Source organism: Onychostoma macrolepis, chromosome 06 (genome assembly GCF_012432095.1).
Source record: "Onychostoma macrolepis isolate SWU-2019 chromosome 06, ASM1243209v1, whole genome shotgun sequence".
Lineage (NCBI taxonomy): Eukaryota > Metazoa > Chordata > Actinopteri > Cypriniformes > Cyprinidae > Onychostoma > Onychostoma macrolepis.
In genome coordinates this window covers 14862151-14884391 of record NC_081160.1, presented here as the reverse complement: position 1 = coordinate 14884391, position 22241 = coordinate 14862151, and the positions used below count along the sequence as shown (strand labels likewise).

Here is a 22241-nt window from a genome sequence, read left to right as displayed (position 1 = left end):
TTTGGGAAAAAAAGGTCTAAACGTGTTTCGAATATAAAGAAAAAAACAATAAGTTCTCAATTTTTGATGCAGTGTGAACTATAACGTACATCCAGGGTTCTTGTCGCATGTCTTTTATGTGTTTTTTAGAGGTTGAATTGAAATCAAATACAGCCATATACTTCTGAATGTGATGTCTACGTCATAAATATTGAGAAAAGTATGGAAAAACATGTTTCAGATCACTCAAACCATATATGGAAATGGAGGCGGCCTTATATGGTTACTAATGGGGTTTGATGGTCATCTAGTGGAAAAGCTTGAAAAACAAAATGTCACTGAAAGCTCATTTTTTGAGATATCAACCTCAAATTTGGAACACAACTTCTTCAGATTTTTGGTTTTGATTTTCTAGCAGTTTTAGAGTGAAACACGTTTTGTAAAATATATATTTTATATAAAATATAAATATTTAAATTTTTAAATTTTATATTTTCATAAACTTCCATAACTTTTTTGTAATATAATTTTAACTTTTTTCACCTCTACAATAAGTTGCCAAGTGTCTTCTTTAAAAAGAGACCAACCTTAAGTCTCTGTTCCAAAGCATTCAAAATTTATAACAATTTAAGTTGGAAATGTCATTTTAAGGCCTATACTCAAAAAGTGGAACCGACTGTTAACAGGTTAAGAGATTTCAGTTGTTTTTGTTGAACTGGCCATTACAATACCTATAAAACGAACTATTGCCGGAACTAGTTGCGAAGGAAGGAATTAGGAATCTGCTGGAACGTTGAAAATGATGGACTGACCCCCTCAAAGTCCGGACCTCAACCCCATCGAGCAAATTTGGACCGAGTTGGAAAATAAGCTGGACAGATCTATTGTATATTCAAAGGAAAGCCTTTGGCTTGAGCTGCAGAAGGCATTGGATCACATTAGTGTTGAAGTTCTCAGGAAATATATTAACACTATACCAGAGAGATGTGCTGCTGTAATTGCTATTACCTATTGTTTCTGAGCTGTGTACTTATATCAAAACGCTTCTTGTTTTCTATCAACAGTAAAAGAAGTCACATGCTCTCGTTCTCTCTTGTCATGCCTCCTTTGAGTCAAAACAGTCTTCAAAACCTGAATAACATTCCCTTTACCTGAGAAGGCATGAATTCATTGTTTTATCACTGAGTTCCAGCATGAAGTTCATTGTGTGACCTGTTTAACAGATGTTGATGTGTTTAGTACTGCTTGTTCTTTAGTGCTCTGGGAGTATTAGGTTCCTGCAGTCAGAGTGTAACAGACAAACTGCTTTTACGTCATACTAGAGATCAATTGTTTATGTACAGCGAAATTAAAGAGGTGTGGAAAAACGAACGCCTCATCTAAGGGATACATGTGATTGGAAATTGTGTTGTGAGCCAAGCAATAGATAACCCCGTCATTACTATATTTGGAACACAGCAGTGACCTCTTGTCCCTGTATCTTGTTTCCAGCCTAAACTTGCCCTTCACCTCAACCGCCTCCTTTTCTTCAGAAATTTCCAGAGAACCCTGAACAAGTGAGTGTTACACATGTACAAAGGCTTTATAGAAGCCCCTGCAGAAAACTGAGTAGATAAACAATGGAGATCACAGAATACAGAGAACGTCTTTAACACAATGAGCTCCAATTTGGCAGACAAAAACACTGTTAGGTTCTCAAGTCTACAATAGCTATGAACAGGCACACACAGAGGGGGTGCTTTGGGGGCTCAAGCCCCTGCCCTTTGTCCAAAGTTAACCAAAAGTGCTCCTCTCTCAACAATTATCAACAACAATATCGTGGTCAATTAAACAAAATGTGTTTGAATTATAATTATTATGACGTGTACAAAACAGTAACAAATGGCTGAAAACTCTGAAAATACCTGTTTATTTTTATATCAGTCATTCTGAGACACTGTTGCCAATGCATTGCTATAGATTGTGTGCATCTTAAACAATCTCAAATTTAATTGGGCAATGTTAAGTGGAGTGGGATCTTCCTGATCTTATTCATAAATCAGATGAAAGCTAAGTAGCCAGTGCACTGTAAAAAAAAAAAAAAAAGAAAGAAAGTTGAGCCAACTTAAAATTTTAAAGCAACCAGCTTCAGCAGATTTTTGAGTTTTCTCAACTTGTCGTTTTAGGTTTATACAACAAAAATTTGAGAATCTCCCACAAAAATAAGTTGAGCAAACTCAAAAATCTGCTGAAGCTGGTAAAAAAATTCTTTTTAAGTTCGCTCAACTTTTTTATTTTGTCTATTTGTGTGTCTATTTTCATCTTTTTAAGCAATCCTGAAATTGCTAAAGTAGAAGAAGTCACATTTAATTTTACATGTTGTTTAATTTACTCCTGTTTACATGCATATTGATACTGTTTGATAAAACTATTATTGCTGATTAAATGAAGCCCAAATGTCACCAACAGGCCTATTACAGGAAGTATAGTAGTAAATGTTAAATTTACTCCGTATTTAAATGCCCCTTTTTTTTTTTTACAGTTGAGCCCCTGCCCACGAGGAACTCTCTGCACGTCCCAGGCATAGGCGTAAATCCCGGGGGTTTGACAGGACCCCATCTGAGGCTTGTCCCCTAAAAATATCATTACAAGTGACTCTGTATTGAAAATAATATAATGGACATATACTTAAAATAATTGTGTGATTAGTAAAACAAAATAAACGCAAAATAATAATTATAATATGACCGCGTGGTGAACCATAAACTCATTTAAACACGGTCTCCATGCTATGTACACATGCTGTGTACACATATCTATCCTTGCAAGTACAATTTTGGCTGTATTATTTGTGTCCCCTTCAAAAATTGCTCTTGAGAAATTTTACGTTTATTGTCCCCCCCTACTGTCAGATGAAATTTACGCCCCTGGTCCCAGGGTATGAAAAATAATAATATCGATGAAGAAGAATAAATTCTTTCAATCACATACAGAAATAGTAGATACAATTCCTAGTCTGTTGGCCTACAGTGGTTGCAAATCTGGTGATCCAGGGAGGGTACAAAAATGTGAAACCCCATATTAAGCCTGCATTAACAATACATTCACAGGGCTGCTGTTTTTAATAATTAATTAAATCTAAAAATGTCACATGGGGCGGGGGGGCAAAGGAGTGTAGACATTAAATTTTAACATTTTGAATTTCCTTATTTTTTATTTTTTTATTTAAAGTGCAATTAAATAAGAAAATAGTTTCACAAAACTGCTATGCAGTGGAATATACTTTCTTTGAGTTTTCCTTCCATTTGCGTGCATATGAATGAATAGAATGGAGCACAAAGTCTGGCATTAACAGGTGAACTCTGCATTGAAATTTGCCAGATTTTATTGAAAATGGGCCAGAGACAAACATGTTGAGACTAAGACAGGTGTATCTTCTGTATTCTTGTTTAACTGATATTATCCAGACAGGCAAAAAGGGTCATTGTTTCTCTCATTGGCCCCGAAGCCAGCCAAAGAGCTATCCCAGAGACAAATGCATCTTTGTGCTCGCTCATATCCACTCAGACTGAAGACTGCTTGTTTGTTAATGAAAGACCTTGGGAAGACAAGCATTACCTTCAGCCAAGTTCACCAGTACCAAAATCTTAAGAAACCTGTACATAAATGAAACTCTCAGACACATGTCTGACATGTTTGTTCGAGCCCAGCTGGATGCAGAACATGATCACAACAAACTAGCCTTTTACAGTTCCATTCTCAGTGAAACAATCTCTCATATCCTTTAGCAATTGGGCCAGTCAGAGACTAAAAATAAAGCTGCTTAGTTTCATTATAGCCTGGTGTGCATAGGGACAAGAGGTCACTGCTGTGTTCCAAATATAGTAATGACGGGGTTATCTATTGCTTGGCTCACAACACAATTTCCAATCACATCAATTTACATCAAAATAATAAGGACAAATTACGTCAATAAAATAGACAAATTAAAAAGCAAAAATCAAAGTTATATTTAGAGGATAGTGAAATCAGAATCATTGAATAATCATTGAGTAACACATACTACACATGCAGAGCAGGCTTCTTAAACAATGAAACTGTGTAGGCTTAATCTAAAAAACATTGGTTTTGATGGCAAAACATTTTGATGACAAAACATGGGGAAGCAAGTCTCAAAATAGCAAACATATTCACGTAATATCACACTAGCAAGCATGAAGTGATTCATTTGCTGCCATGAGGCTGCATGCCAGTTACAACAGTGCTGATATTCAAAACATTCATAAATTTATTAACATGAAGTTAATATAAAATAACTGTTTTACACACAGTATTGGCTTTATAATATTACATAATAAATCCAATAGTTATATAATATTATACTTAATATAATTTAGGTCTACTCATATACTCAAACTGATGTAATAAAAGACACATCAAATGCCAGGGATTTATGCTTGCTTTCCTTTACAAATGCTTTCGTCTGGCATCAACTCTTAATTTTCACTTTGAACGGGGTTCTGCAAAATGTTGAAATGCGGTCTTACACCAAGATCTGTGAAGAATGTGACATGAATTAGCATTTATTAAATTGCTTTATTCTTTTATTTCAGCAACTTTACACATTTGTGCACAAGCAGGAGATGGCGGCACACACTCAGCCCTGCACATTTGACATATTAAACTTAACTATGTCTGCTAAAAGACATTCATATCATGTGGAATCACTCTAATGTGAGCTCCTGCCAATTAAAACGTGCCAAGCCAGTGCTGTGTCATAGGGTTTCACAAGTGCAGCCAAGATTTGATCCCTTTGGGCTGAGTGGTCTGGGGTGGTGTTTGTGAAGAACATTTTGTTCTGAGTTTGTGCTATTTGACACCAGCATGGAGAAGATTTTAAATACAGGAAACAAGTATGTCTGAGGGACAGGTGAAACTCCCCAGCCCCCTGTGTTTACAACCTCTAGACCAGCAGCTTTTACGCACTGCAGTTAAACATAGATTTTGTTGCACAGTCTTTTGCAACTTTTTTCAGTTTTTAACCAAATGCAATAGTTGCAATAGCCACTCAAAGTAATAGTTGAGTCTTTACATCCTGATTAGTAACAGTTACAATCTGCAATGTGTACAAGTTCAACTGGAATTTCCAAAATAAATTATACTTAAGCCATTAAGTATATGTTGCTCTAGGGGGTTAGTTCACCCCAAAATGAAAATTCTGTCATTATTTACTAAACATTATGTTTTTGTTTTTTTAGATGAAGTTTAATATTGCCATATGGAAATTTTACCTTATGCATCTTGACCTTAGTGTGAATGTTATTTTTTTGTTCCGTTTCACTTAAAGGTATGTCACAATACAGAGGACAAGAACTGAGCTGTATGTAATAACAGGATTATGTCAAGATCTATGCGTCATATTATGTTGTGTTTGGGCTTGTTAGAATCAAGAACACTTGCTCAAAATAAATTGATGTGATCTACTATTACTTGTTTATTAATGTTTGGTGAAGCTACAAATCAAAACATGGCCCAAAAGCTGCATGCATATACCGTTTACTTGTACTTGGTAGTATTTTGGTCTCTACTTGAAACATTTATGCTCGTTGTATTCTTCTAGACGAGACCTTTTCAACTATATATGACACAGGACTCTCTCTTACGTTTAATGCTTAACAGATCACATTTTCAAGAAAGTCACATTTTCATTTTCAAATTAGGCATATTTTTTCATCTCATATTTTTGATCTATTTCCTGTTCAGCCAAACACCAGTAATGCTGTCTTCAGCTGTTGAAATTTGCAGCCCTATATTTTCTCATGTATTGTAAAATAGGCACTAAAGTTCACCCTACTTCACCAATGTCACTCCCCTTAAAATATATATTGCCTTGCTACTGGTGTGAACTACTGAAGTCACCTTTAATACAAGAGTCACACAATAGAAAACTCTGCTATTCTAATGCAAATTCCATGTCAGTGGCTCTTTCTTGATCACACATAGCCTTTTTATTGGGCCTTGACCTGTAATGTCAGCAGTTTCTTTGTTCTCATGTGGCAAGATGGAATGCTGGAGACTCTCATGAAGAGTTCAAAGTACAATGGCTGAACACCAAAATGTTTACCTAAATTCACCATGGATTTACAGCAGATATTGTAATCATCATCTTTTACTGAATGATCTGACTGCATTGAAAAGATTTTTTAAAAATGTTGTTTTTATATCTTTTTAGGAACAAGCTTTATTACATTTCACTTTCATTCAACATTCTCATTTCAAACAAACTTCATCTTTCACTCAGCTGTATCTTCCTGGTGTTTCTCCCAGACGGTCTGATCTCGCATAGGCCGTCTGGAAGCAATACAGCTGTACAAACAATGCATCACCCTGCCGAACCAACAAACACTGTTGCACATTACTGCATTTTATGCAGAAACATGCTTTCCGTGCTTTCTTCTTCAACAGATCAACCTTTCATAGTATACCATAACATACAACATACATTTGTTACTGTAACCATTTTTCCCATACCACTGTTGGACCATCATGGCCCTGTTATGAGACAAGAGACTCTTTTCTTCAAAGTGCACGCTGATAATTGGCGCACAGCTGCAGTGGACTGACATTACAAGGTCTGATGGACATTTTGTCCTGTTTTATTCTCACAACAAACTGCTTTTTCAGCTGCGAACAGCCTTGTCCTTGGCATTATATCAGCATTTTTACCCAAACAAACACTGGTGAGGATCTCGAAAGGTCAGGCAACATGTATTATTTTAATATCTTTAATTATAAATTGTTTGATTGTAGCTTTCATTAGATCCTCTTCACCTACAATGAGCAGACATTTAGTCATTGCACGGACATCCGTTGTGCTGTGTGCTGTTGACGTGGCGTCTGACTGGGCTAACAGGTCTCAACAGGTTAAGCATGGTGATTCATTTGTCTGTACAAGGACATTCCTAGGACCCAATACAGATCATGTTATCAGCATTTTAGGTGATCTGTAGACTTTTGTATAACCAGTGTGCACTATATGATGAGCAGCTTTCTGTGATTTCTGAATAATTCCTTTGCTAATTTTTATTTAGGCTGTTCAATCAAGCAGATGACCAGATCTTTGTTAGTAGGGGACTATATGGTTGACCCAGATTTGTTACATAACTACCAGTGCCCCACCCCCATCCTCCACCTTAGCTGCACAAAACACACATTGTCTTTGCTCTATGGCTGCCATGGCAACTGAGCACACGTTTTGCGTTTTAACCACCTCAAATCACAAACTCTTACTTTGTTTTATTGTTTCCACAGTTTTACTACTTTCATGATGTTTACCATCTCTTGAAAGTCTAGTTCCAGCCCTGTCCTGTAAGAATTGGCTGCTTTTTGTTTGTGTGTGCTCGAGTAAATGGCATTCATGGTTGAAGATTGAAGGGTGTAATTGTATTTCCGCCACATGGCTCTCACTGATGCTGCATGTGATTTGCACATGACGCCAATCAGCCATGCCTTGCCACTGTCTCTTTTGTGTGCGTTTATGTATGCGCGCGAAAGGGGATTTGGAAAAGGGAACACAATATTTAATTACCATTACACATCAACTCACAACCACCAACTTCCTATTAGTGATATCACACTAAGACTCAGAGGATGCAATTCATCTTTCAAATCCTGCAGGGTAGAGGATGAATTCAAATGGGTCGGTACTTCTGTCGCTGACTGAGATCAGAATTCTAATAAGTCCAATCAGATACAGAATACTGATATTCATTCAGAGCATGAAACACACTGATTGGTGAGATTGTTTTGATCGAGGTTTGAGGCCCATGTTTGTTCTGCTGCTCTTGCTCATTTCTAGAGCCCATTATATAATATCAACATAAGACCAATACAATCAATTCTAGCCTGCTGCAGTTACAAATGAGTATTATAGAACAGAGACTGATTATACTTTATTGTCAATAGATATACAGTATTTTCTGATTTCCACAAAAGGCGATTTTTAAATATTTAGACTATTTATTCTCTGGGATTTTGAAAGTTAATTTATGTGTACAACTTTAAAGTCTTGGCTACTGAAACTGTTGAGGGGGTAAGTTGTTACAATGGAACCTGACATTAAACAATGAATTATAAGCTTTACAGCAAAACTGAAACAGTAAATGAAATATAAAGTGTAAAATGATACATGAAACTGAATCAAATACTATTAGTAAACTGTACAAAATTACCACATTTTTAATGCATGACACCTTGCCCCAGCTAAAATGTCACAATCATGCAAGTACAGCTCCTATCTGACTGGAATGAGAAATACTTAAATTTCAAAATCACTTGCCAACAGCGATAACCTTTGTAAAAGTGGTTGATAACTTGATGGTTAATGACAAGTAATAACTTGCTGAATGACAATAGGATCATTTATATGATGTTTTCTTAACAAGGTTCGGAGGAGCACGATAAAATAATCAGTCTGGCCCAGGTGGAGCTCGTCAGCTAATCACCTTAACAAGCATACAGCCAGGGATAGGCAGTATTTCAAATACATGTATTTCAAATACGTATTTGAAATATAAAATACTATTTTGTATTTAAATACCTTTGAAAAAAATCTAATGTATTTTGTAAATACAAAAAATGTACATTTAATTTACATTTAATCTTAGTATTTTTGTATTTTCAAAATACATAAAATACTTTTTGCCAATCAACCCCTTTATTAGACTGCTGAACTAGTTCAAAAATGTCACTTTCATGCATGTGAGCTGCAGCTGTATGACTTTCTGAATTCCTGTAAGGCCTTCGTGTGCTATCAAAATGTCCTATTTCCAATTTCAGAAGTCCTGATTACAAGCATGTCGCATTCAGGTGCTTTGCTGTTGGAAAGAATCATGGAGGATGGCAGGTTTCCTGGGAAAATCTTATTAAAGCCAAAATCGTAGATATTAAAGATATTTAATTGTGAATAAAATGTAGCAACAAAAATTAGTTGACAACTATATCATCATTCACAGTGCTATCTTTATAGTTAGCTTGTTGATGATTCTGGATTTTCAGTCAAATACTTGATGTTTTGCTGTGTATAAACCATACAAAATGCTTGAAATGGTTATTGCTCTACTTATGTGCATGACTTTAACATTAAAACAAGGTGATCTTGCTTTTGTGGGAAAAAAAGCATACCTGTCCCAGCAGGTAAAAAGAGAACTAGCAAGGGGAACATAGCATTAGCATTAGTCAGTCTTGTTAGGTTTTTTTTTGTCAGATTTTGGTTTTATCAACTAGCTAGTGAAATGTGTTCATTAAACTTTAATTATTACTGCTTGCTATGGCGATATGACTATATATGTCGGAGATGATATAAAGTGTAAATCAATTAAACTTTTTCTACATCATCGTGGTATGCAAATATCACAGGATTATTACAGAGGCAACTGAGGTTAATGATGGAATTTGCAGTTTTACTCACAAAAAAACTACATTACTTGTTCATCAATAAGATGAAAACCAGACCCACTATAAATCTAAATGTGCTCGAAATTAAATTAATTAAAAAGTGTGATATCCAAGTAGTAATAAAGACTTTTGATATCATAATGATAACAATAGTGCATACAAAAATAGTAAACTAACTGTTCCATGCTCCGGCGCGATCACACTACAGCCTCAACTTGCCTGATGAGGATCCAGGTTGGTCCCTGCCGCAATATATTGACTTTGTTTTATTGTTTTGTGGATCTGATTTCACTGTGGGGGAAGTGGAAGAGGAAGTCTCCCCTAAACATTTTTTGCGGGGGGCAGTAGGCCGTTGGCTCCAGTGGCCATGGAGTCCGGCCGAACAGGATTGCCACCATGCCACACACTGATGATTGCAAGTCCAGTGTTCATCACCACTCCCATGCCACCGCCAGAGTCAGCTCCCAAGATGGCTGCCATGTTACAGCCAGAGTCAACTCCTGCCAGAGCTGCTTCATCTGCCACCTCATCGGCCAGATTTGCTGCTTGCCCTGTCCGGTTCGCCACACCAGAGCCTCCAGCCATTATGAAAGCCACGCCAAGGTTTACAGCCACCATGGACTACACCCCAGAGTTTCCGGTCATCATGGACACCAAATCAGAGTTCCCGGTCGTCAGGAGTGTTGCATTTGGAGACAATAAGGCTTTCTTTGGGCATTTGAGGCTGACTTCCAGTTTGGTTGACCTACCATTGAGGTCAGTGAGAGCAGGTGGCATCTTAAGGCCTTCAGCAGTAGAGCTTATAGAGGTGGTTCCTCTGTCCACAATGCTTCCAGTCATGGCAGTGGCTATGTTGTGTGTCTGGGCAGTACACTGTACTCGCACTCCGGAGCCAAGTCCAGTCCGAGAATCCGTTCCGGAGCCAAGTCCAGTTCAAGTTTCTGTTCCTGAGCCAAGTCCAGTCCGAAAATCCGTTCCTGAGCCAAGTCCAGGCCGATAATCCATTCTGGAGACAAGTACAGTTCTTGTTTCTGTTCCTGAGCCATGTCCAGACCGAGAATCCATTCCGGAGCCAAGTCCAGTTCAAGAATCCATTCTGGAGCCAAGCCCAGTTCAAGTCTCTGGTCCTAAGCCAATTTCAGTCCAAGACTTTTCCAAACAAGGGGCGGTCGCTGAACCCAATTCAAACCCAGTTCCTCTCTGGCCCCCGATTCAACCGGACCCACCTAAGCCACCATGTGCTCCATCAGCTCCGCCCAGACCACCATCTGTCTCATCTACACCACCTTCTGGTCAGACAGCTCCATCAGCTCTACTTTTGGCCTCAATCTGGTCTCTGCCCTCTGCTTCACTGACTCCACCGCCTTTAGCTCCATTAGCTCCAACTTTTCCCTTAATCTGGTCTCTGCCCTCTGCTTCACTGACTCCACCATGGCCACCACCTTCAGTCCAATCAGCTCCACCTCTGGCTTTACTCTGGTCTCTACCCTCTGCTTCGCTGACTCCACCGTGGCCACTGCCTTTAGCTCCAATAGCTTCAGCTTTGCTCTCACTCTGGTCTCAACCCTCTGCTCTGCTGACTCCACCATTGCCACCGCCTTCAGTTCAGTCAGCTCTACCTTTGGCTTCACTCTGGTCCTTGCCTTCTGATTTGCTGATTCCTCCGTGGCCGCTGCCTTTAGTTCTGTCAGCTTCATCTCTGTTGCTGATATGTTCTCGACCTGCTGCTCTGCGGACTCATTCGTGGCCTTCACCCTCTGTTCCGTCTCTGCCTCCCGTACCTCTCCACGGTCCTGGCCCTCTTTCCCTCCCCCTGTGTCCGCCTCTGTACCACCGCCCTCCTGGACTTTGATAGTGTAGGGCGTCTGGAATCCACCCTTTGAGGGGGGGCTATGTCATGCCCGGTTGCTTGCACCATTGTGAGGCATTAGAAGGCGTTCTTGTGTTTGTGTTCCTGCCTGCTGTTCTGGTCATGGACTCTTTGCTTTTAAAATCCTTCATAAACAATTATGACACTGTTAGATCCTATACTGTATAACCACAGAGCTATTGTTAAAAATTTAAGATTAATAACTACTCACAAAGACTGCATGCTGAATCTAGGTGATGGTTGCGCTGTTATCATCAGTAACAAACCAATATCACCTGGTTGCAGTCTCTTTTTTGGTTTTCCTTGCCATAACAAATGTGCTTTACAAGCACAGTTACAGCAGCCCCAAAAAATATAATGTTATAAAGTCAATGGTCAAGAGCCCAACTAAAGCAAACACTACTCACCACTATGGTAACGTCAAACAAAACAATAAAACATCATCATCTAAATCTGTTAATTCTCAATAAGCGCTTTTGTAGATGTCTAACAGAAATAAGAACCCCGCTCATCTTTTTGAGTTCACAATGAGCTCACATATTACTCACACTGTGAGGATCACCGTATGAGAATGGTGTGATGTCACTGTGATCATCGCGTGATCTCACGTGTTGACTGGGTTGTTAAGTGTTACCTCCTGTGTTTCTGGTTTCTTGGTTCCGTCATGTATTTCAGATCTATTTATCTGTGGATTATCATTAAAGGATCTTAAACTGCATTTGGACCCACTCCTATTGCTTACTTGAGCTCCATTTGTAACAATAACCATAACAGCACAAAAAATTATGAATGATAAAAACATTGACAGCCAATCAGAATCATTTCTGCTTTAAAGAGCTTGAGAATTTAAAGTGACAGATGACACAACTGCATTGTATACTTAGAATACACTAATATAGTTATCTTTATAATTATCTTTCTTGGTGTAAACAGCTAGCCTTAATAGTGTTACTTCACTGGATGGCCAATTGCAAATGTATTTTGTGTATTTTCAAAATACAAAATACTTTATTTGTATTTAAATACATTTTTCCTCACAGTATTTTGTATTTTTATTTTAAATACATTTTGATGTATTTGTGCTCATCTCTGCATACAGCCAACTCACCTCTGTTCCATGACAGTTTTCCAGCATCCCATCTCCACCCCAGCTCCTCACTCTTAATCTAATTTCATCCCATTCTTGGGATGGGGGGAGTTCTCTGGGTTTGGGCTCTATCCCGAGCTCGGAGCCCTCCCTCTGGACAGCACGCCAAATATACTTACTAAATGCTCAGTCATATTATATGTTAGAGAGAACTTGTGAATTAGAAGGCAGGACTTCCTTGAACTGGTGTCATCATATTGGGCACTCCAATTTCTTCCATTGCACTCCCATCCCATATCCCCATATATGTACTGTATATACACTCACCAGCAACATTATTAGGTAGGTACACCTGTTTGTTAACACAAATATCTAATCTGCTAATCATGTGGCAGCAACTCAATGAATTTAGGCATGTAGACATGGTCAAGATGATCTGCTGAAGTTTAAAACGAACATCAGAATGGGAAAGATAAGAGATTGAAGTGACTTTGAAGGTGGCACGGTTGTTGGTGCCAGACGGGTTGGTCTGAGTATTTCAAAACCTGCTGAACTTCTTGGATTTTCACACACAATCTCTAGTGTTTCCAGAGAATGGTCCAAAAAAGAGAAATATCCAGTAAGCAGCAGTTCTGTGTGCAAAAATGCCAGAGGTCAGAGGAGAATGGCCACATGGAAGCTGAACTGATAGAAAGGCAACAGTAACTCAAATAACCACTCGTTACAACTCAGGTATGCAGAAGAGCATCTATAAATGCACAACACTTCAAGCACTGAAAGCAGATGGAGTACAGCAGCAGAAGACCACACCAGGTGCCAATCTTTTTTTTGAGAGGACAGTGGAGAGATGACAGGAAAGTACTGGGTGGAGAGAAGGGAACGGGATCAGCAAAGGACCTCAAGGCAGGAATCAAACTCGGGTCGCTGTGAGCGCAACTAAATGTTGACGCACTAACTATTGGGTGCACTATTGGGTGCCAATCTCGTCAGCAATTTCTGCTGTGACATTCAGATGGTAGGGTCTCAATTTGGCATAACTGTGACCCTGGTCCACAAAACCAGTCATAAGGGTCATGATTATTAATCAGAAATTACATTTTGATATATTTACAGTAGAAAATTTACAAAATATCTTCATGGAACATGATCTTTACTTGACATCCTAATCATTTTTGGCATGAAAGAAAATGTATTGTTGTCTATTGCTACAACTATACCCGTGCTACTTTTGACTGGTTTTGTGGTCCAGGATGACAAATAACATGACAACATGAAAAAATGGATCCATCCTGCATTGTATCAACAGTTCAGGCTGGTAATGGTGCCGTAGTGGTGTGGGGAATATTTTCTTTGCACACTTTGGGCCACTTAGTACTAACATTGTCTTCCAGCAGTATAAAAGCCTTGTTACAAAGCTCAAATCATCTCAAACTGGTTCCCTGAACATGACAACGAGTTCACTATACTCCAATGACCTTCACAGTCAACAGATCTAATCAGAGGTGGACAGTTGTGAAGTATTTTTACTCTGCTGTAAAAGTGTCTGTACTTTATCAGAGTGTTTTTCTTTAGAAAACTTTACATTCCAAAGCATAATATTGTACTTTTTACTGCACTACGTTTCATATTAAATATAATTGAATACTTAATTACATTAGAAATCTATTACTCAAGTAAAAGTAATTCAAAGATTTGAGTACAAGAAATTACTACATTTGTAATGTTCTTAAGTATTAAAGGAAAAACAAACAATAACTTTTATTTATGAAATGAAGTGCAGTAAAAAGTACAACATTATGCTTTGGAATGTAGTGAAGTAAAGTTTTCCAAAGAAAAACACTCCACTAGTGTCCGCCTCTGGATCTAATAGAGCACCTTTGGGATGTGGTGGAACGGAAGAGTCACATAATAGATGCACAGCAAAGGCACGATGCTGTCATGTCAATATGGACCAAAATCTGTGAGCACCTTGTTGAATCTATGCCACAGAGAATTAAGGCCGTTCTGAAGGCAAAAGGGACTAGCAAAGGCACTAGCAAGGTGTGCCTAATAAAGTGGAGTAATAAATAATGTTTTGAGTAAAATATGCAGCTGATGGTCAGTAAATGGATTTTGAGAAATCTGTGGCATCTGTCAATGTTTTTGAAAATAAAATTGGACCATTAAAGTTGTGCAAGTATAATTCAAAGCAAAATAAATGTATATATTAATAATGCGTATCATGTTCCATTTTTAAAAAAAGTTCTGAAAATGGAATTCCTTATTCATTTTTGATGTAGCCGTAGTAGTTGTCTTTGGCTTAGTTTGTGAATTCTGTTGAAACATTGTCTTCCCAGAATGTTGCCATGTTTGTGTGAAATAACTTTATTTGGTTAGAACACAAATGTGGCCGTTTCACCTTCTTCCATTTTGTTTGTTTTATTGAACAACAGTATCACAAAAATGCTTTCCTTCAAATTATTTCAAAGAAATACAGTACTTGTACAGTTCCAGTGAATTTGGGTGAAAGGGTTATATTTACCAAACGTGACCTAGAACATATGTAATATGATTTGGGATGCAAAACAGGCCCATGTGTTTTGGATTGCAGAGTAGTAATTCAACACACTTTGTCTAGAGCCAGAGTATTTCTGCTTTCATTATCTGCCAAATCACAGTCATCTCAGTATAACTACAACATGTCCTCACGTGGTGAAGGTTAGTAGTAGATAAATATTATAAAAATACTATTATAAAAATAATAGTAGATAATTTCCAAAACAAACCATAAGCTTTCAGCTTTACATCACTGTTTTAAAACGAGTGTAATTCCGAGGAATTAGGTTAAAGGTATTAAAACACAATTTAAAATACATAGTTGCATAAAAACATCTGACTTTTATGTTCTGAGAAGTGTCGACATTCTTCAGTAGAAAGACACAAGAATGAAAAGGATTTCTTTAACCCTATAAATGCCTTTCTGGATATCAAAACAGTCTCAACAGGGTTCACAAAAAAGAAAATCTGTATACTGCTCTTCACTGAACACTTATTTATCATGTTAAACTCAGGTTCATTTTAAGTAGAGTAATCCAAAATGTTGTTTCAGCACAAACATATTTATTGACAGTTGTTTGTCAGTCCAATCCATGTTTTTGGTTAAACGCAATTTTAAACATACAATTTTTTATAACTATTTTTTGTTTTATTCCACAACATAAAATACATCAGCAATAATGCCTCTTGATTTGTTTTTAAAACTTTCAATTGTCTTGAAAAAGCCAGTTGCTAATGAGACTACAGAGATTGCCAAACAGGTGATCTACTCAGTAGTCTGCTTTTAGCCTCATTGTGCTTATTTTTAATATAGATTTTGTTAATATAAACTGAAAGAGTTGTCAGAAGATAATGGCTTTTTTTTTTTTGGGTTTCTCCCAGTATCACAGACTAATTATATATATACCTGCCATTCATTTAATACCTTACACACTCTGCCTGCGTCCCAATGTGCATACTATCCATCCTAAATTCTACGCGATAGTAATTTTCAATACTATTTAGGGCAGATAGGGTGGATAGTATGCACATTGGGATGCAGGGTCTGAGGAAAGCTGAAGGCATCAAAATGCCAAGGTGATTGTATTTAGGCTTCAAAAAGTATTCAAGTTTCACATGGTGAGCAAAACGTTTAAAAGTTGAACTGTTGTTTATATAGCTTATTTTCTTCAAGAACCCAAAAACCAATAGAAAAATCCTATTAGGATTTTGAGGGAACAAGGGTGATGCAAGCTTCCAGGCTGGCCTACAAAACCATCAGTGCAGAACTCTATTGGCCAACCCATCCAGAAGGACTGAGGCAGGGGAAAAAAATAAAATAAAATACAGAGAAACAATTTTTGTAAAATTCTTGATGTTTTAATGTAAAGAGATGTTTTTTAAACCATGGTACAGCAAATATAAAATGCACAAGCCAGTGAACAGTCAGAGCCATATCAGTATAAACAATGCATTTTGGTCCCTGTGAGAAACAGTACCATAATTTATAACCCGGTGAATAAAATTCTAAAAAATTAAAATATCTACAGTTAGTTTATAAAAACCATGTTAAATGTGATAAATCAGAGTTTGACACAAGAACAGCTTTAAAGGCCAAGTAATAGTAGGTTCAAAGTTCGGTCTCAATCAAAACTAGGATTTCTGCCAGAATCTGGTATCATTACATCCACAAACCTGATATAAAAAGACACTGGCAAAGAGAGAGCTAAAACTGTGGCATAAAACTGACCCAATGTGCATTTCTACAACCAACAAACAGGGAAGCGATCCATTTAGTGTCAATCCACATTACAGACGGACTAATCAACTCTAAATACAAGGCATCAGTAAGATATTTCATTACTAAAAATGACATTTCAGTCCATTATTTCATTTGTAATTCACTGGCTCTTCGCCCTCTTCATTGAGCAGACATGTGCGTACAAGAGCTTCAGTGACTGCGTACGGATCGCAGTTGGCTGAGGGACGACGGTCTTCAAAGTAGCCCTTCATTTCCTGGCCCACAGATCGTGGGATTCGGATGCTAGCACCACGGTTAGCCACTCCAGCAGAGAACTCGTTGATGTTGGAGGTCTCGTGATGGCCAGTCAGTCGTCTGGCATTGTCCAACCCTCCTTTAGGATCATAGGCACGAATATGGTACTGGTGCCTCTTAGCCAGCCTCTCAATCGACTCCTCAATGTATCTAAAATGAAAATCAATTTGATTAGCATAACCAATGACCATTTCATGTCAGTGCTATAGTGTGGGGACAAGACTCTAGGCTTCCTTTTACACACTTACTTCAAACCCCCTTCCTCACGCATCTCCTTCGTGCTGAAGTTGGTGTGGCAGCCAGCTCCATTCCAGTTCCCTGGAATGGGCTTGGGGTCGAAAGAGGCCACAATGCCAAAGTCCTCACAAACCCTATGCAGGAGGAAGCGGGCGATCCATAAATGGTCTCCCATCTTGATGCCCTCACAAGGGCCAACTTGGAATTCCCACTGAAGAACAAGACAACTTCAGCAATTAGTTTTTTTGAAAGTTGATTACACTATATTGTACCTTACATATATACACATACACACACACGGTAAACACACAGAAACAATTGAAATTAAACGAATTTCCTAAAAGTTCCCAAATCGGAAGACTTTACCTGTGCAGGCATGACTTCAGCATTGGTGCCGCAGATTTTTACTCCAGCATACAGACAGGCTCTATAATGGGCTTCTACGATATCTCGTCCATAGGCCTTATCAGCTCCCACACCACAGTAGTATGGACCTAATCAAAGAAATCCTATTAAGTTCCTTAAACAGAAGTTTTCCAGCCATTTAAAAACCTTGTATTCATAGGTGACATCTACCTTGAGGTCCAGGGAAGCCATTGGAGGGCCAACCAAACGGATGACCATCTGTTCCGAGAAGAGTGTACTCTTGTTCCATTCCAAACCAAGGATACTGGTTCTGCACCATATCCATGACCTTGTTACACATCTGACGAAGGTTGGTTTCTTAAGGAGAAACACAAGAAACATTAATGCAACGTTCAATATGTAAATCATATCGCTACAAAAATTATTTTGTGCCAACTGCTGTGAAATGATTTAATAGAGAATTGCAAAGATGAGGTGGTAGTTCGGTCCACTGTAGCTTTTTAATATACATATTTTTTTATGCATAAGTTATTGATTGTTTGTATTGCGTTATGGGAGTTGTATTGCGTACTGGCCATGTCATGGAGTCCAAGATGAATTTCCCAGAAATGGGACAATAAAGTATATTCTATTCCATTCAATGTGATATCACCTGGTATAACAGTCACCTGGTATCGATTATGGTATTTTACATCTACACACCTGCAGGTTTGCGGTTGTATTTGAGGACTTCACACAGAACCAGTTTGTTGGGGTCCTTCCTGAAGGGGTCTCTGAACATGGCTTGTGGGATCAAGTACATGTCACTGTTGGACCCCTCAGACTGATAGGTGCTGGAGCCATCAAAGTTCCATTCAGGAAGATCTACAGAGACACAGAGAGCAAAAATAAATAAATAAACTCACTCTTTTTGCAATACTGATGGTGCTTCAGTTAACAACTTTGTGTTATTTATTTAAAAAGAGAGACTGATATGATAACTTGAACACAGGAACTACCTTCAATGGTCTTTGGTTCTGAATCTAGAGTCCTGGTCTTGCATCTCAAACCCTCTCCGGTTCCATCAATCCAAATGTACATGGCTTGAACCTCGTCTCCCTGAGGGAGGTCCAGGTACTGCTGTTTCACAGCTTTACTCAGCTTGGAACTGGCTGAAGTGGCCATGGTGGTGCTATATCAAACCTAACAGAAGACATCGTTGTAAATACACATCTCATAACGTTCAAAATGATAAAAACGTGTATATTATAGGTCAAGGAAACCCCGTATTATCATAAACAACATGGCTGGCAGAGCCGCTCAGGTCCATTACGCAACAACTCAGACAATGGGAGTACCAAGAGCGAGCGTCTCATTATCAATTTACTTAAGCTGAAATGGTCATCGTGTACGAATTTAACGAAATCAAAGTCATTACCACTGACTACACAACGAAAGGTTAAGAAGGAACTTATTAAACCGTAATATACGCACTATTCAACTAACGTTAACGTTACGCCATTTAAATGCTGCAACACTGATGCAACATATTGCTGCGATGGCATCAAAAGTGACAAAAACACAGCCGTTAAGGATAACACAAAATTAAATAGTAGAGTCCTCGATTTTAACTTAAACATGACAAATCAAAACAAGCCGCTATTAAAAACATCCTTTAATCATAACATGCACTGCTACCATTACAAACGCAAATATTTAGATTAATCATGAAGATACATACCTATCAAAGAAAAGAAATAGTCACTATAGGAGTGCCAGTATTTCCAAAGGGTTTTAGAAAACAATCCTGCCTGTTTGTCTCTCATCCTCTTAACAAACAGCTTCTGCTTTGGCCGAACTTTTAAAGAGGGGTCCGGATCCTTCCGCTCCTGATTGGTTGGAGTAAAACGTGTTTGAGCATGGCTAGGTGACGTCACGTTGAAGGAGCTATTCACGGAAAACAGTCTGTTCCTCCGCACGAGACTCACGATGAGCCTTTGTTAGACAAAGAACGTCAAATGGTCTGTGGATGTAAATCATTTTACATAATCTTTTAATAATGAGTTGAACATATACGTCCGTGTACTGACCAAGTCACTGTTTCATTACAGTTGCTGCCAGAAATTTCAAGGAAAACAGGCAAAACCAAGCACTGGTCCATGTCGCCCCCCTGGTGGTCAAAGTTTTGTATGAGAAATTGCTGTTTTCAAATAGTGTAAAATACACAGATCGACAAGAATGAATGAATAATAAGTAAATTAAGTTTTACATATTTAAAACAAAATTTTGAGGTTATGATATAAATTATTATTATTATTATTTTATTACTGCAATAATAATAATAATAATAATAATTATTATTATTAAATTACTCGAATTTTTAATTTTGAAATACATTTTTATCATTATTTTAAATAATACTGTGTATTTGTGTGTGAAAATCACGTCGAAGTGGTAATAATCCCCTCTTGCATCTGGATGCAACTGGACAAAGAGAGTCGCATCCAGATCATTTTCACTTTTAATTATATAGTGTGAATGATTTGAAACTTTAGTGTTGTTTTCTGTTTGTTATTGAGGAATGAATGCAATTATTGGTTACTGATATACTGTTTTTGATTAGATGTATAAGGATTCCTGAGCTTTCTTTGGTTTTTATGCTTTATTGTTTTGTTTAATTTTCTAGTTGCTTAAGTTTATTTCGGGTTAGGATCTCCAAATTGAGTGAAGAATTAGTTAAAGGGGAAATAACCCTAGACCCACGTCCTACGGAGTTAATTTGCTATATGTCCAGTTTGGTCGGAGCAACTCTATATCTGCAGTTCTCCCAGCAATTTGAGTAAACCTGTTGGATCTTTTAGCTCAATTATGTGAAGGTGCCCATGTTTTTGTTAATTAAAAAGTTTTACATAAATATTAAAATATGTTTAACATCATGTAGGCTACATTTACATTACATTTATAGGCCTATTAAAAAGATTGCATTATCAAATTGACTGCTTACACTGTTGGATGAGAACAAAACTTGAACTAACTTGTTGCATATGTCTTCTTTTAAGTTTTTTTTTTGCGTGTGTGTGTGCTTAATCATCTTTTAAAAATGTGATGAATTTTGCAATATTGACATTTATTAAACTGAAATTAATAAACATTAAACTCACTCGAGTTGAGTAATAATATTGTCTCATGTAGAGCTGCTTATAGCTAAACTGAACTCATTTCATAATTAATGAACTATACACATTTAAACTGAACTGAACTAAATGGAACTGAACACTGAACTGACTTTAAAGCAGACTTTACATTTGATGACATTTGCATCATTGTTATATGCCCCGTGGCTCAAAAGGGACGCAACAAAAACAGGGACACACAAGAAAGCCAAAGTAGAACACATTTATTAACAAAATCAAACTACAACAAAAAGAAGAAGAACAATGTTGAATGTAGCAGTCTGGAATCAGTAATGTAAAGTGAAATGCATGCATGAAGGTGTAATGTAGTGTAGCAATGTTGGATGTACAAAATAAACAAACTTAAAGGAAAACAAACAGAAATCGAGTCCAATGTGCAGCTCTCCCGTGCTTGCTTCTTTTAAAAGGCTCAAAAGGAAGTCAACAACAGGTGTCCTCAGAGAACAATCACTTTGGAGGGCAGAGCCAAACCCCACATATGACACAATCATTGATTATATTATTTGCATCTTTATTAGGCTACTTTGAAGCTATTTTGAAACAATCTGTATTGCATATAATTATTACACACTATTATAACTAAAAATGTTATGTGCCAATTTTCTGTTTTTAAGTCATATGTGACCCTGGACCACAAAACCAGTCATAAGTAGCACAGGTATATTTGTAGCAATAGCCAATGATACATTCTATGGGTCAAAATTATATTTTTTTCTTTTATGCCAAAAATAATTAGGATATTAAGTAAAGATCATGTTCCATGAAGATATTTAGTAAATTTCCTACTGTAAATAGATCAAAACTTAATTTTTGATTATATGCATTGCTAAGAAATTCATTTGGACAGATTTAAAGGTGACTTTCTCATTATTTTGATTTTCAGATTTTCAAATAGTTGTATCTCGGCCAAATATTGTCCTATCCTAACAAACCATACATCAATGGAAAGCTTTTTATTCAGCTTTTAAATGTATGAATCTCAATTTGTTTTAATAGACTGGTTATGATTGAAAATTATGACTGGTTTTGTGGTCCAGGGTCACATACAGCATACTGTAAGTAATTTACACAAGAGTCAGAAATCGCTGCAAATTTTTAGCCACTATCCAGCATCAAACTGACTAACAATAATAATAACACTAATTAATTAGTAATAATACTATATAATTTACAGTAAATCATTAATTTAGTTAATATGCCTAGAGATAAAAAATGTAATAAAATACAGATGGAGTGATCCATTTGTGTTCTGATTAACTGGACTACATGAACCAAAACTCAAACAACTGAGAGTTATGTCCACAAGGTGTCGCTCTATGCTTTATTTATTTCATGCTCTCGAGACTAACACCTGAGATTCAGCGTTTACGGTGAATTCTGCAAACACATGCACGCAAACACAGTAAAAGATATCTGAACTATTTGTTCTAGAAATATTTCTATTGATGTTTATCAAAGAGCTACAGAGAACGCCCGTTTTTTATTCAGCTAAAGAGTTTGACTAATTTAAGCACTGCATTGAGT

General features: G+C 37.4%; 1 protein-coding gene across 1 annotated transcript; it reads right to left on the bottom strand.

Annotated features, from left to right (window-relative positions):
• Positions 1-16243: 16243 nt before the first annotated feature.
• Positions 16244-19422, bottom strand: glulb (glutamate-ammonia ligase (glutamine synthase) b). The gene is made up of 7 exons (XM_058778365.1): positions 19265-19422; positions 18543-18726; positions 18247-18408; positions 17755-17901; positions 17545-17672; positions 17190-17389; positions 16244-17091 (listed from the first exon to the last, which is right to left on the bottom strand). The coding sequence occupies exons 2-7, from the start codon at positions 18706-18708 to the stop codon at positions 16776-16778; spliced, it is 1119 nt and encodes a 372-aa protein (XP_058634348.1). The 5' UTR covers positions 18709-18726; positions 19265-19422; the 3' UTR covers positions 16244-16775.
• Between the last annotated feature and the right edge of the window lie 2819 nt (positions 19423-22241).